Genomic DNA, 15,141 nt, shown 5'->3' with positions numbered 1-15,141 from the left:
CACTATTTACAGGTTTTTGCAACATCATTGTACATTTAGAAGTCTTGGAGATAGTGGTAGTCGTTGAAGCAGTTGACAGCGCACAACGGGACTGCACACACTTCACACCATATTTGCACTAGTTTACGTTTCTGTGGTCTCTCTTTTTTTTTTTTTTTTTTGTTCTACAAACTATGCAATCACGTTGGTCTATATGCACGCTTTCCAGCTGGTGGCAAATGTTTTAGTCTGTGTGCTTGAAAGGCCTCCGTGTAAGTGAGCCTGGGTGTAGCAGCATGTTGCAACACTGGGTTCATGATGGGGTCTTTGTATGCCAGGAATTTCTTTGCCAAACTTTGTTAGTAACTTTGTCACAAGTGTAAAACCAAACGAACAGAAACTTGGTTTACGTCCAGTTTTCACCAGATACATATTGTAGCTGTTCAGCATGCTTACGTCAACCAGATGGAAAAACATTTTTTTCATCCACTTCAATGTTTTCCTAACACACTCGACAGCGCCCACCATCATGTCACGTTTATCAACCAAACGCATGTTGATATTATAGTCAAGAAGACAATCTGGCTTATATACTGGTTGTTTTGTTACTCGGTTCACCTTGCCACTGTTCACCATTGTACCATCATGAACGGTTGTCAGCAAGTTCACTTCTCTCGTCTTTCCACCTAACTGAGAGTATTTGATCACTTTTTCTTAGCTGGCAGTCACCAACTTCAAGATTATTGTCAAACACTGGCATTTCTCGTCTTCTTGGCTTTACTGTGCCACACACTCCAGTTCTATTTTCAATCAAGAACCTAGCTAGTAAGGGACTTGTATAGTAGTTATCTGTGTATAAAATGTGGCCCTTGTTCATCCATGGTGCCATCAGTAACTTTACCACACTACCTGAGAAACCATGTTGGTCGTTACCGGGAATGTCTACATTGCTAATAGAATACAGAATCATGTGTAACACGTATCCTGTTTCACAGTCACAAAGAACAACGAATTTCAATCCAAATCTGTTGTGTTTGGAGGGAATATACTGCTTGAACCCAACACGTCCTTTGAAAAGCACAAGGGATTCGTCAGTCACCAGCTTCTGTCCTGGTACGTTGAAATATCTGTGCTTTCCAATCACTTCATTCATAATATGCCTGACTCTCCAAAGTCTATCAATCTCTGTCCGGTTTTCATTACTTGCAAAATGAAGACACCTGAGGAGTATCTGAAACCTGTCTTGGGACATATATTTCCCGAACTAAGGTGTTGGAACAGTCTGGTCTTTGCTCCAATAATCTGAGATAATATGTTTTACACAATGTTTCATCAACATACATAGTGCCAAAAATAAATACATTTCACCTACAGTGGTGTTTTTCCAATGCTGTAATCGTGAAAATTCTGTTATATTTTTCCAATGAGATGAGCTGCATGAAGGTTCGTTTGGTGTACAATATATTCCATGAGCGTCTCATCATTAAATGCTGTAAAATAGTCTATTTCACACACGTCCTCACCAGTATCAGGGAAAAGGTTTGTAATACCATCACTCTACACAAGTACACCTTGTGTCCTGCAAGACGAAACACCGGCACGACGGCGAAGAATCGTTGCACACCATGTACCAGGAGCTGAAGCCTGTCTATGCAAAGTACGGGTGCTATGTGAACATGAGGTAATATCACGTGAACATGAGGGTCTTGGTTCCTCATGTGGTGCCATGCGGCGGCGCTTGGCTGGGTGAGACGCTGCTGACACGACAAAATCTCGCTTGGTAACACCACTGGCACTAGCGACAGGCATGGTAACAATATGTTCTGAATCCACCTCATTAAAAGCAGAAAAAGAGTCACCTTCCTCTGACTCGTCGCCCAAAATATTCTCATACTCTAAATAAGTACAAGAACTGTGTGGTCGTGCACGAATTGGAGTAGACACTGGGTGAGGAGGCACTGTTGAGCGTGTAGGCCCCGCAATGGGAAGAGGCTGTATCTCAAATTCACTCTCTGTGCTACTGTCATCGGTCAATTGCGTGTAGTGCTTATCAATGTCAGAGTTATCAATATCACATTCCTCACCATCAGAAAATAATTCACTAGTTATAATTCACTTAACTCTTGAGTAAGTGATTGAGTGGTGTGTGCCCGGGAGGCGTTTGGCCGTGCGCTCGCCATGGTGACTGCTAGGTAACTGAAGCTTTCCACGCGTTGGTGGCAGAGCTGGATTTTTTCAAAATGGCGGCTGTTTACTATAGCCCCTAGGCAGCGTATGGGGGGCCCCCACTACCCCCCACTGGCTATTCAAATCTTGCGCGGTACTTCATTACGTCATGTGACGTGATGCGCACTTTTGCGTAAGTTACTCAAAAGTCATATGACGTGTTTTGCAGCTTAAGGGTTAAGTGAATGAGTATTACCTGATGCTTGGACAAAGAGTGTTATTGTTCATATCCCCAAACCACACTCAGATAATTATAGGCCCATATCTCTAACATCATGTGTTTGTAAAGTGCTTGAACACATTGTCCTTAACCGACTCACGTATCGTATACAGGGGCACCTGTCTCCCCAACTGTTTCGATTTATGCCTGGGCTCAGTACACAACACTGTTTTCCTGACTACTTCGCTCATATTGAAGCTTCCCCTCAAGCCGTCTTCATCAACCTAGCAGCAGCTTTTGATACAGCAAACAGGGAAATCATGCTAGAACAGCTTGCTGAGCTGGGAATACAAGGAAAATTACTGAAATGGATAATGGGCTGCTGAAATGGTCTAATCGAACAGCATGTTTTGTTTAACCACTGTACTGTTCTGCATTAAAATATGACAACCCCTTGGTGCACAGAAAATAAATTCTTTCCAAACAATTATTTCCTCTTCTTATATTGTTAAAAGAAGTCTCTAAACAATGAGAATAACTGGAAAAGTAGGACGCTGGATACTCAATTTCCTGTCGAACAGAACACAAAGAGTAACAGTCTATCAGATAAAATCGAGTCCAAGCAATGTTAAAAGCTCTGTACCTCAAGGTACAGTCCTTGCACTGCTACTGTTCCTTATTCTCATATCTGATATAGACAAAAATACACGTCACAGCTTTGTGTCGTCCTTTGCAGATGACACAAAAATCAGCATGAAAATTACCTCTGCTGAAGACATTGAAAAACTACAAGCAGATGTCAACAAAGTTTTCGATTGAGCAGCAGAAAATAACATGATGTTTAACAGTGATAAATTTCAGGCACTCGGGTACGGTAAAAATGAGGATCTGAAACATAATACATGCCTAATTAAACAGCTTGTCTTATATACTCGCATTTGGGTGAGGTGATATGTTGCAACAGTTTTGTATGAGGTGAACAAACTTTTGACCAACACAAGACAGAACACGGAACATTGGGTATTAATTGGATAAATGAGAGGGAAGAATGGAAGTAACTGCAAAGGGCCTATTGGCCCATACTTACTCTTGTTGCTTCTGGTACTCCGTACCAATATAGAACCTGCTCTTAGCATAATACATAAACAAAATTATTACATTTTTCTAAACATTTATTATGTTTTGATGGGAAAATTTAGTTATAGAAACCTTAAATGTTTTATTTCGCCTAATAGGTAATACGGCTTCCAGTCTCTGCTCGGCTACCAAGGACGATAGCAAACACAACTTCTGCCCATTAATGATGGTAAGAACACTTTTATTCTTACTGTACAAGAGGTGAGTGTGTGTGTCATGTTGATGTCATTAACCAGTTATGGTGAGCATATTAATCATGATGTTTACAGTAACTAGTGATAATGACTGTATTTATTATGTTTTCAATAACTAGTGATGGTGAGTGTATTTATTATAATGTTATTAACTAATGATGGTGAGTATTAATCTTGATGTCATTAACCAGTAATGGTGAATGTATTAATCATGGTGTTGTCATTAACCAGTAATGGTGAGTGTATTAATCATATTGTCATTAACCAGTGCTAGCAAGTGTATTAATCATGGTGTCATTACCCTGTGATGGTGAGCGTATTATTGTTATCACCCAGTGATGGTGAATGTATTAATCATGGTGATATTAACTAGTTATGTTGAGTGTATTAACCCTCTGAACTGCACATAGTGCCTTAATGCACTCAATCGGGGGTGCGCATAACCCCTTAATGCACTCGTAGATATATTGTAGGATTCAAAACTTGGGTACAAGATGGAGGCCTGAGGCTTCCAATGAGCATCCACCAGTTTGAAAAATATTCCCAGCATGCCCCACAGCCGTGGGCAGACTCATTTTCTGGGGAGGGCCCCTACGGCTCCCCGGAGCTATCCATGGCTGATATGGATACCCTAACTATTTTGCATCAGTCGATGTGGGTGGAGTTCTAGGCCTACCGCGGACCACGAGCCAGAACCTGGCCCCCTCACAGAGGCACGGGGAGCAATGGCCCATAGAAATGCACTTATGATTTGGAGCATTCTATATCTGCCATCGACCGGGACAGGCACCCAGAAAGGTAAGTGCCACAAAACAAACCCCTATTCTGGTTAACAACAAAAATCGACAAACGAGTGGACAGAACTCCCCCAGGAAAACGAACTAACAAGCATGACGTCACACGAGCCGCGCCGCATGTCTGCGCAGCTCCCCCCTCCCCAAGAGGGGGAAAGGGGAGCCCCAGACCCCTGCACCGGCGATCCCCGCCCCAGTTCCTCGGCTGATGGGATAATGCACGGTCGTGTGGCTCCAGCTCCGGTCTTGTCTCAGTGCTGTGACTTGTTTTCAGTGCTGCTCTTACGGTGGTCGTGTGAGCTGGGAGTAGTATTCTCAGGTACTCGGGCTGCCTGTGCTTAGGGTCACCATCCCTGAGTGCCCTGTAAGTACCGCCCTTGGGGCTTGGGGTTGCCTTCCTACCTTGGGTCTACCTCTGTTGGCTTTTTGCTGCTTGGCGTTTGGCCGCCCCGAGTGTTTGGGGGTTTTACTCCCTTGTTTACCTTGGGGTAAGTGGTAGTTATAGCACTGGTGGGGCGCAGGGTACTGCGTAGCTAGTTTTCACCTATGACAGCGGCCGGCTCTGTTCCCTCTGGGTACGTTGTCCACTTGTGTGGTTTTTCTTTTATATTTGTTTTTGCCTGGTAGGAGGGTCTGCCTTGTGTTCCCCCCCCCCTTATATTAGGTTCGTTTGTGTGGTGGCACCCCCTGCTTCGCCCTCACGGGTGTACACGTCCTGTGGGTTCAGCTTTAGCAGTTTGCTTGGTAGTTTGGGGCACCGGTTAGCAGTGCCCTGCCTGGGATAACCCTTAGCAGACCCAGTCTAGGGGCCCTGGAAAACCCCGCGGGGGCTCTCGGGTCCGATAGTGGAGACCCTTGCGTCCCCTCTCGCTTTGTGTGAGTTGAGGGTTGCTCTGTCCCTTTGTCTCAGGGTGACTCTCCTTGTTTTTGCCTCCGTCATGCTGCCTGTTGGGTCGGTGACACATTCGACCCTTGAGTCCTGCGAGCTTTGTTGCTTGTTCGTGAATCCATTCACCCAGTCTGCTGATGAATTCCCATGGGTGCAGGCAGCTCGCGCGTTGCTGGGTAGGATGTTGCAACGCGCTCAGGTTTGTTGCTTCCCCGGACGCCCCGATGCTGCCCCGCTTGTGTAGGGACCCAGACTTGGGGGTTTTGGTCGCTTCAGCCTTGGTTCTTCCACGCCCCGCTTCTTTTTTCCCCTCCTGCTTCCGGTCCCTATGCATCTGCAGGCTTCGGGGTTGGGGCGGGGTTAGAGGTTCTGAGACTTGGGCAGTTTCGGGGGTTGCCCCGTCCGGGGTAGCTGCAGAGGCATTCGAGTCTGTTCCTCCGGCGATGCTCCGGGGTTTAACCAGTGGGCCCCTTCTCTTCCAGCTCTCTCGGCTGCCCCGGCTTTTTCTTGTGGGGCCGGGGCTTTGGAGGTCGACTCGGCCCCGGGGCCTAGTGTAGAGGCTCCTGGGGTTGGGAAGGAGCGGCCTTGGGGGCCTTGGGCTCCATTGCGCCCCGCCTGGATTTCTGTCCTTCTGAGCAGGGCTTACTGTTGCGAGGAGTGGGGTTTTCTTTCCCCCCCTCTGCGTACGATTTGGGCTTGGGTTCTGCTCCTCCCCGGGTTCAGTTCCGTGTCCCCGTGGTTTCTTCGGTTCCGTCTTCCGGAGGTTTTCGGCTAACTGCATCTCTTCGCCTGTGGTGCGGTTGCCCTTTGCGGCTTGCCTCCTGTGTGTCCTGGAGTTTGCCTCCATACTGGTTCCTTCTGTTTTGGACAGGTTGGGCTCCTTGTAGCCGTTTGGGCTCCTTGTAGCCGTTTTGGGCTCCTTGTAGCCGTTTTGGGCTCCTTGTAGCCGTTTTGGGTTCCTTGTAACCGCTTTGGGCTCCTTGTAGCCGTTTTGGGCTCTTTGTAGCCGTTTTGGGCTCTTTGTAACCGCTTTGGGCTGCTTGTCGCCGGTTGGGCTACTTCTCGCCTTGTTGGGCTACTTCTCGACTGATTGGGCTACTTCTCGCCTTGTTGGGCTACTTTTTTTCGCGTCCTGCGCATGCGCCGTGGGAGTTAGTTTTGGTTCCGGGCGGTGTGCACATGTGTTCTGCATCCATTTTCTCTCAGGGGGGGCTTCGCCTCTCGCTCATTTCTTAATCCAATCCGTTCCTCGTGGCTTTGGGGGTGTTCTGGGGTGCCGCTGTGGGGAAGTCACGTGGTTTTTCCCTGCGATCTAGGGTGGGGAGCCTCTTTCGCCGCTCCCCTCCTCTCCAGCATGGGCACCCTGGCCGCCTCCGGAGGCTACGGACTCGAAAGCTTGCGTCATGTCCCTTCAGCGCCTATGTTCTGCAGGTGAGATGGTGCGGTTTGGCGTCTCCTTCGTCCTGACGCTGTTTTTGTTTTTGGAAGTAGGAATGGGTGTACATACGTCCTTGAGAACATGGACCGTACCACCCGAGGTGCCTACTGCAGGGCTATTAGCCCATACTGGGCAGCTCTTGTTCTCTCCACCTGATTCCTTCCTCGGTTCACGGGTGACTGCGGGTAGCCTCTTTTCCCTTCCGAGGCGGCTCCTGCCTGTACTCCTCCTGCCCTTCTCCTTTAATTGTCTAACCTTGCTTGAGTTCGGGGCCCCGCCTCCACCTTGTTCCGCAGTGCAATGGTAGGGGTGCCTGTTCGGTGGAACGTTTTCCTGTGTCAAGGGTGTTTTGTGCTCGCCTCCTTGTGCTTGCAGGATTGGGTTCTGGCTCTTTGGTTCCGCCTCTCCCCTGTCGTTTGCCTGTCGAGTGGATTCTGTGCTTCATGGGCGCTCTCGTCTCTGCTCTTGGGGGTGTGTATGGGGTCAGGCCAAGTTGGGCTGCCTAATGTGTTCCTTCGATTGCCTGTTACACTGCACACATTTCTTTTACCGTCCCTGTGGTTCAGTTGGGTGCTCGGTTTAAGCCTGTGTGGTTTTGTGGTGTGGGGTTTTTCCGTTCCCCCTCTCCGCACGTGCTTCGTGCACGTTGACCCCTCCCTGGGCACGGTTTCCTTGTCCATTGTTCCCGTTGTTTTCGTCCTGTCGGTGGGTGCTTTTCTACGGTGTTCGCCCCTTTTTTCCGGGACGGGCCTTCTCCGTCATGTCCCCCTCTTCTTGGGGTTTCTGCATGACTTTTGGTCTCGGGTGCGATGGGGTTTTTGTGCCTTCGTCCTTTGTGTTTGCTTCTTTTTGTTCTCGAAGGTTCGGGACGATTTTGCTACTTCCCTCTGGTCCTTTCTTGAGCTTGTGGGTCCTATTCCTGGCAGCTTCTGGGTGTTTGACCTTCTTGTTCTTTTGTGCATATCTCTTCTCTTTGTGCTGTCTCGGCGCTACTTGTTTTCCTGGGGGCGATTTTGCTCCTCTTAATAAGTCTTTTCACTCCTGCCCTTCTGCGGGATGTTGGTGTGGGGCGGCTCCTTATGTAGGTTCCTTCCCTGTCGGCTGCACTTGTGGCGGTGGACTTGCACGCTTGTGGCATTTTGGTTTTGGTCCTGCGTTTTCTTTTCCCTCCTGGGGCTGTCATAGGATTGGCTTGCGGAGGATGTAGAGGCGCTTGAGGCCATTCCTGGGTCTGGCACCTTGGTTTCTGCTGCTAGCTTTCGGTATCGATGTTCCTTCTGCGCCGTTTCGCAGGCTGTCTCGTGCGTTGTTTCACCTCCGGCCTGCTTATGCACTGCCTGTGCTGTCCTGGTCTTTGGACAGGGTGCTCTCCTGTTTTTCTTCTCCATGGTGGTTGTGGCTCCTTGGGGTCAGGTTTGCTTTGCCTCGGCTCTCTTTTTATGTTTGCATTGGCCTCTGGGGGTCGTGTGGCAGAGCTTCATGCTTTCTCAGGTGCAGTGGTTTTTAGCTCCTATGGTCGTGGTCATTGGTTTCTTCGTCTGCGGCCGTTCTCCCTTTTTCTGGTGAATGATGTGCCTGCTGCTTCCCAAAGGGGTCCTTGGGTTGTCGTCTCGACTTCGTGTTGAGGAGTGGTTCACTGACCGCCTCCCGGGTATGTCCCCTTGTTTTCTTAGGTAGTTTTTGGTGAAGTAGCTCCGGGGAGCCGTAGGGGCTCCCCCCAGAAAACCAGCGTTGAATGTAATGAAAAGCCATTTTCTGGGTGAGTCCCGGAGGCTCCCCGGCACCCTCCCGCCCTCTGGTCGGCGTTTTTTTCGCGGTTTTGATATCCAGCCTCAGAACTGGGGCGGGGTTCGCCGGCACGGGGGTCTGGGGCACCCCCTTCCCCCTCCCGGGGAGGGGGGAGCTGCGCAGACATACGGCGCGGCTCGTGTGACGTCATGCTTGTTAGTTCGTTTTCCTGGGGGAGTTCTGTCCATTCGTTTGTCGATTTTTGTTGTTAACTAGAATAGGGGTTTATTTTGTGGCACGTACCTTTCTCGGTGCCTGTCCCGGTCGATGGCAGATATAAAATGCTCCAAATCACATGTGCATTTCTATGGGCCATTGCTCCCCGTGCCTCTCTGAAGGGGGCCAGGTTCTGGCTCGTGGTCCCCAGTAGGCCTAGAACTCCATGCACATCGATTGATGCAAAATAGTTAGGGTATCCATATCAGCAATGGATAGCTCCGGGGAGCCTCCGGGACTCACCCAGAAAATGGCGTTTCATTACATTCAACGCTGGTTTTTTACTGTAGCAACCATGTCGGACACATCCACATTGAGCTCCCAGTCCCCATTCGGCCATGTTGAGAAAACACTCTGATGTTGAAATACAGGGCATATTGCTTGGAGATGACCATGCCAATGATATTGATAACTCGAATCTGGAAAAAGATCTAATACTGTACAGATGTCTGATACTAGTGATACGGATATTGAAGTGGTCGATGTGAAGAGTGTGTGTACAGTACACAATTCTCTCACCAGCCTTGCCGTGCCAGTCTAGGTCAACACCATCAGTAGAACAACACAGATGAATATTTGTATATTCCACTGAACATTTAGTACCGAATGCAATTTATTCAAACCAGCTGGGAATTCGTTAGAGCGAGGTTCGTTAAGAGTGAGGATGCACTGTACAGTACAGTGGAACCTCGGTTGACGAATGCCCCTCTTTACTAATATTTCGGCTTACGAGCTCAGTTTCTTCATAAAAATTTGACTCGGTATACGAGCTCTGCCTCGCTTGGCAAGTTTGTCGATACACGTATAGGTCGACCGAGCGCGTGGTTCCTGGTTTACCAGTGTCTCCTGCTTAGTAGCTTAGTGATGATCATATTTAATCAATTACAAAATTGATTATGTGATTAATTACATTAATTGACTGATCACAGCAGTCAGCAACAAAGTACTTCTACGTTAATCACAAACACTTGTCTCACTTAACACAAGTCATCTTGTTAACAATAACTCAAAGTCTCTTACATTACATCACACTTGACTCCTTGCAAGTATTCAGTGAGTAATTCCTAATTAATGTCAAACGGACAACTAATTAAATCCCCATCGAGTTACGTTAACTAAGCCTACCCTAACTTGGTAGCTTCTCAACAGTCTATGTCAAAATTGCTTTAATGAGTGTTAATTACCCTAATTAACCCCGAGCAATTAATTAACTGTCACTAGGACCGATAATTAATCATACATAAATACGTCTCACTCCGCACTGCCTAAGCAAGTCTCATCAAACACTGTGAATTCACGGACGAGGAGTTAATTACTCCACTAATTAACAAGAGTGCATCTTAATCCACTGTCATCAGACAGGATATGATTAATATAATGAGTTATGCTAGCTCCATGACTTCGCTTTACCGAGTCATCAAGACCCCTGACATTAATTACTCCACTAATTAACATGAGCCACTAATTGTTATACCCCAGAAAGGTAATTAGTCTCGAGCAAATTACATTAACACAAATACTGACAGACTCTGACAGTTCCTCACCACTACGTGAATTCACGATGAGAATTCTAATTACATAATTAGCTAGAGTGGTCAATTAGTTGTCACACGGACAATTAATTGCACCGGAAACGTATTTCAACAAGCTCAGCACTGTTCACCTTTAACAGCTCTCACACTCATCAAGTAATGTGCAACCCCTTATAAAGTTAGTTCCCATTAATTAACTCACTGAATCCTTAAGTCCTCAACACAACTTAAAGAATACAAAGTAACCCCAGGTTACATAGGTCACACTTACAGTGGCATGCATAACGACATAAATGCACAGCCCACATACGGTTGCAGCTTCTGCAACACGTTAATTACTGCACCCACACAGTAATGACACACGGTTTGGCAACAACTAAAGTATACCTACATTACTGCCCTCTCTAATCTTGCAACAGTTGCAAGGAACTACTGTGTGCAATCACAACTACTTCAGCAAAACAATTTACGTTAATATAAAACACCGTCACTACGCGGACAGCTGGCACTAATTCTTATAATTAGGCTATAACTAATCAATTGCTTGCTCGCATTAAGTACCGTGAATTTCCCTGAATAATCAAAGGGACCTCCTTACATCAACAACACAGCTCCTAGGCTGGATGTCACTTTTGCTCCGTTCCGCAAGCTTTCTCGGGCGTTCTTTCACCTCCGGCCTGTTCATGCGCCGCCTGAGCCGTCCTGGTCATTGGACTGGGTGCTCTCTTTTCTCTCTTCTCCTCGACTTGTGGTGGCCCCCCTCGGTTCAGGACTGTTTTTCTAAGGCTCTTTTCTTGTTGGTATTGGCCTCTGGGGTTCAGATCGGGGAGCTTCATGCTCTCCTCCTGAGAAGGGGTTTCTGCTCTTTCGGTCATGGTGGTTGTTTCGTTCGTTTGCAGTCTTCTCCCTCTTTTCTGGCGAAGAATGAGTCTGCTGCTTTCCGAAGGGGTCCTTGGGTTGTTGATGCTTGGTTGGTTCGGCCGGGGGTGCATGATGTTTTGTGTCTGGTTGCAGTTCTTCGCCGTTACCTGCGCGCCACAGCCTCTGTGGTAAGGGATGCTCTTTGGGTGGATCCGGGTTTCCCTTCATTTCTGTTCCAGGGCGCGGGTCTCCCAAGTCATCCGCAGGATTATTTGGTCCAGTCAGCCTGCAGTCTCTCCCCGTGCCCACGACGTTCGTAAGTTCACGACTTTGGCTGCTGTTTTGGGGAATATGTCCTGGGCTGACATTCGGGCATAGGGCTTTTGGAGGTCGAACAGGGTCTTGGCCGCACGGTATCTTGTTAATGTTCCTGGCCCTTCTCGGGCGTGTATATACTTGGGTCGCAGGTTGCAGCCAGTTGTCTCGACTTTGAGTTGATGAGCGAGTGACGACTGCCTCCCGGGTAAGTCCCTCTTTTCTTTTTCTTTGGTTAGGTAGCTCTGGGGAGCTGAAGGGGCTTTCCACAGAAAATCACCGTTGAATGTAATGAAAAGCCATTTTTTGGGTGAGACCCGGAGGCTCCCCGGCATCCCTCCCTCCCTCCGGTTGGCGTTTTTTTAGCGTTTTTGATACTAAGCCTCTGAACTGGGGAGAGTTGCCGGTGCGGAAGTCTGGGACCCCTCCATCCCTCTCTCAGGGAGGGGGGGGGGGGGGGGTTGTGCAGACGGATGCTCGGTGTTTGTGGTGACGTCATACTGTTGTCCTTGGTTTTGGTGTTTGTGGTGACGTCATACTGTTGTCCTTGGTTTTGGTGTTTGTGGTGACGTCATACTGTTGTCCTTGGTTTTGGTGTTTGTGGTGACGTCATACTGTTGTCCTTGGTTTTGACTGGGGAAGTTCTGTTGCTAGTTAGGCTTTTGGTTTGCAATTTATTTGATCAGCAGTAATTTGTTTTGGAATTCCTACCTTTCTGGGTGCCTGACCTGGTAGATGGCAGACAAAGACTGCTTCCAATTACACGGGGGTGTCTTAAGGCCATTACTCCTCGTGCCTCTCTTGAGGGGGGCAGGTTCTGGCTCTGGTCCCTGGTAGTCCTAGAACTCCTTCGATTGACTGTTCCCACGGTCTAATATATACACATCAGCCCGGTATAGCTCCGGGGAGCCTCTGGGTCTCACCCAGAAAATGGTGTTTCATTACATTCAACGCTGGTTTTTTTAACCACTGCTCTGCATTAAAATATGACAAACCCCTGATGTGCAGAAAATAAATTCTTTTCCAAAAATTATTTTCTTATATTGTTACAATACAGTCTCTGATCATGGGAAACTAAAAAAAATATATTGTATGTGACATACTTAAGCCTTGATGGAGCTGGGAAGTTGAGCAAATTATGGGCGCTGAGCGATGAAGGGTTCAAGGTCATTACGCCCCGCCACCCCATGGGGCAGCAGTTGCCGCGAATATAATGTTTCACAATTATTTTGATGTTTCTCATTCATTTCTTCTCTGTTTTTTTATGTAATATTATTCAAAAGTGTGTAATTTATGGAATTTATATAGTTCAAGTGTGGAATATCGCTATGCTGAAAATTATGGGGCTCATATATGTGACAGGTATATTATATTCTATGATCAATCAAACAGTGTTTTTGCTGTTATTAGACTATATGCACATATTGTATATACCTATCTACATATGTGTTCACCATAACGAACCATTAAGTTGGTATAGTGAGCCCAAAACAACAAGAGTGGCTGCGACACAGTGAGCCCAAAACAACAAGAGTGGCTGCGACACAGTGAGCCCTTAACAACAAGAGTGGCTGCGACACAGTGAGCCCAAAACAACAAGAGTGGCTGCGACACAGTGAGCCCAAAACAACAAGAGTGGCTGCGACACAGTGAGCCCAAAACAACAAGAGTGGCTGCGACACAGTGAGCCCAAAACAACAAGAGTGGCTGCGACACAGTGAGCCCAAAACAACAAGAGTGGCTGCGACACAGTGAGCCCAAGACAACAAGAGTGGCTGCGACACAGTGAGCCCAAAACAACAAGAGTGGCTGCGACACAGTGAGCCCAAAACAACAAGAGTGGCTGCGACACAGTGAGCCCAAAACAACAAGAGTGGCTGCGACACAGCAGGCAGCAGTCTGCTGGCTGACTCCCTCCCACCTTCAACACCCACTGACCAACATTCCTCCTCCCACCATACTGTTATTGTTTTATTACACTATTTACACACGTTATATATAAGTATCTACATGTTTTATTCCCCATTACTGTACAACTAAGCTGGTATGAGGAGTTCAGGCAATAAGAGAGGTCGCACCACACACACACACACACACAGCTGAAGCTGCCTCCCTCACTGGTTCAAGACCAGATGCACTAACATTTTTCCCACAACAATACTGTTTGTGGTGTTATTACACAATATACACACATTATACATAAATATCTACATGTTTTATTCCCCATTACTGTACAACTAAGCTGGTATGAGGAGTTCAGGCAATAAGAGAGGTCGCACCACACACACACACACACAGCTGAAGCTGCCTCCCTCACTGGTTCAAGACCAGATGCACTAACATTTTTCCCACAACAATACTGTTTGTGGTGTTATTACACAATATACACACATTATACATAAATATCTACATGTTTTATTCACCATAACTGTACAACTAAGTTGGTATGGTGTCCAAACAGCATAGTGGCCACTGCATTATAAGTCACACAGCAGGTATCAGATGACAGCCTCACCCACTCCTTCAACAAAATGGTTCCTCCCAACAAACTCCTTTTGCTGTTATTACACTCCATACACACGTTATATATAAGTATCTATATTTATGTTCACCATAGCGAACCACTTAGTTGGTATCGTGGTTCCAGACAATAACATGTTGCCACACGCCAGCCAGCCAGCAGACAATGCTATCTCCCTCCCTCCCTCAACAACAATACTCCTCCTCCCACATCGCTAATTCTCACCACAATCCTGCTATTATTAGAATCCTGGTCACTAAATCATGTAAATGAATAATTTTCCATATGTTTATTTTATAATGACACATGAGAAGTCGCTTGAAGAATTTTAGATGGACGTAATAATGGCAGTGTGCTGTGGCTAGCGCTGTGAGCATCTTGAACAGCATTTATTCACTGATATCTGAACATTGTACACAGTCTTTATCAGTCAGGCTCTTCTGTAATACTATCATGGCTAAATAATACGGGCATACCTCAGTTTAAGAGTTTAATTGGTTCCTGGAGACGCCTTGTATTCCGAAAACTCGCATTCCGAAGCTAATTTCCCCATAAGAAATAAAGGGAAATGAATTAATCCGTTCCTGACTACCCCAAAAACCCCACATCAAACTAAATTTTTATACCTAATTCATCTAAATAAACCTACAAAACTATGTTCAAGTTATTACTTACCTTGCTGTTGATTGCTGTAGGCGTATGGAAGATGGTGAGGAGGTGGGAGGAAGAGAGGAGTTACTGTTTGGAAGGGGAGTCCCCTTCCATTATCACATCAGGCAGTGAGGACTTCACTGGTATGCACACTGTGGCACATTTTGCCTGCATGCCACTAGGACTTGCTTGTTTTACTAAGAATTTATCTAATGACACTTGTTTTTCCCTACATTTTAACACTTGTCTGTAGTAAGACATCACATTATCATTTAAAAGGTCAATGCAACGGCCTGCTACAGCTTTATCTGGGTGAGTTTTTTCAACAAAACTTTGCAGTTCTTCCCATACTTCACACATTTTCTTAATCAAGAAGGGACATCCTCTACTGCCTCTACTCACAGCTATTTTCTTAGGTTGAACCTTACCAATGGCTTTCT

The 15,141-nt window shown here is 46.8% G+C and overlaps 1 protein-coding gene across 2 annotated transcripts in view; it reads left to right on the top strand.

The window, feature by feature from the left end:
- LOC123771011 (tripartite motif-containing protein 59-like) overlaps window positions 1-15,141 on the top strand; it is a 166,397-nt gene that overhangs the window by 13,158 nt on the left and 138,098 nt on the right. For both annotated transcript variants that reach the window (XM_069324579.1, XM_069324580.1), the window contains exon 2: window positions 3,601-3,671. In XM_069324579.1, the coding sequence (XP_069180680.1) occupies window positions 3,666-3,671 (6 nt within the window). In that variant the 5' untranslated portion in view covers window positions 3,601-3,665. The remainder of the gene's footprint in view (window positions 1-3,600; window positions 3,672-15,141) is intronic.

This window comes from Procambarus clarkii, chromosome 14, assembly GCF_040958095.1.
Source record: "Procambarus clarkii isolate CNS0578487 chromosome 14, FALCON_Pclarkii_2.0, whole genome shotgun sequence".
Taxonomy (NCBI): domain Eukaryota; kingdom Metazoa; phylum Arthropoda; class Malacostraca; order Decapoda; family Cambaridae; genus Procambarus; species Procambarus clarkii.
Note: the sequence above shows the minus strand (reverse complement) of the source record. Positions and strands in the feature narration are given on the sequence as shown.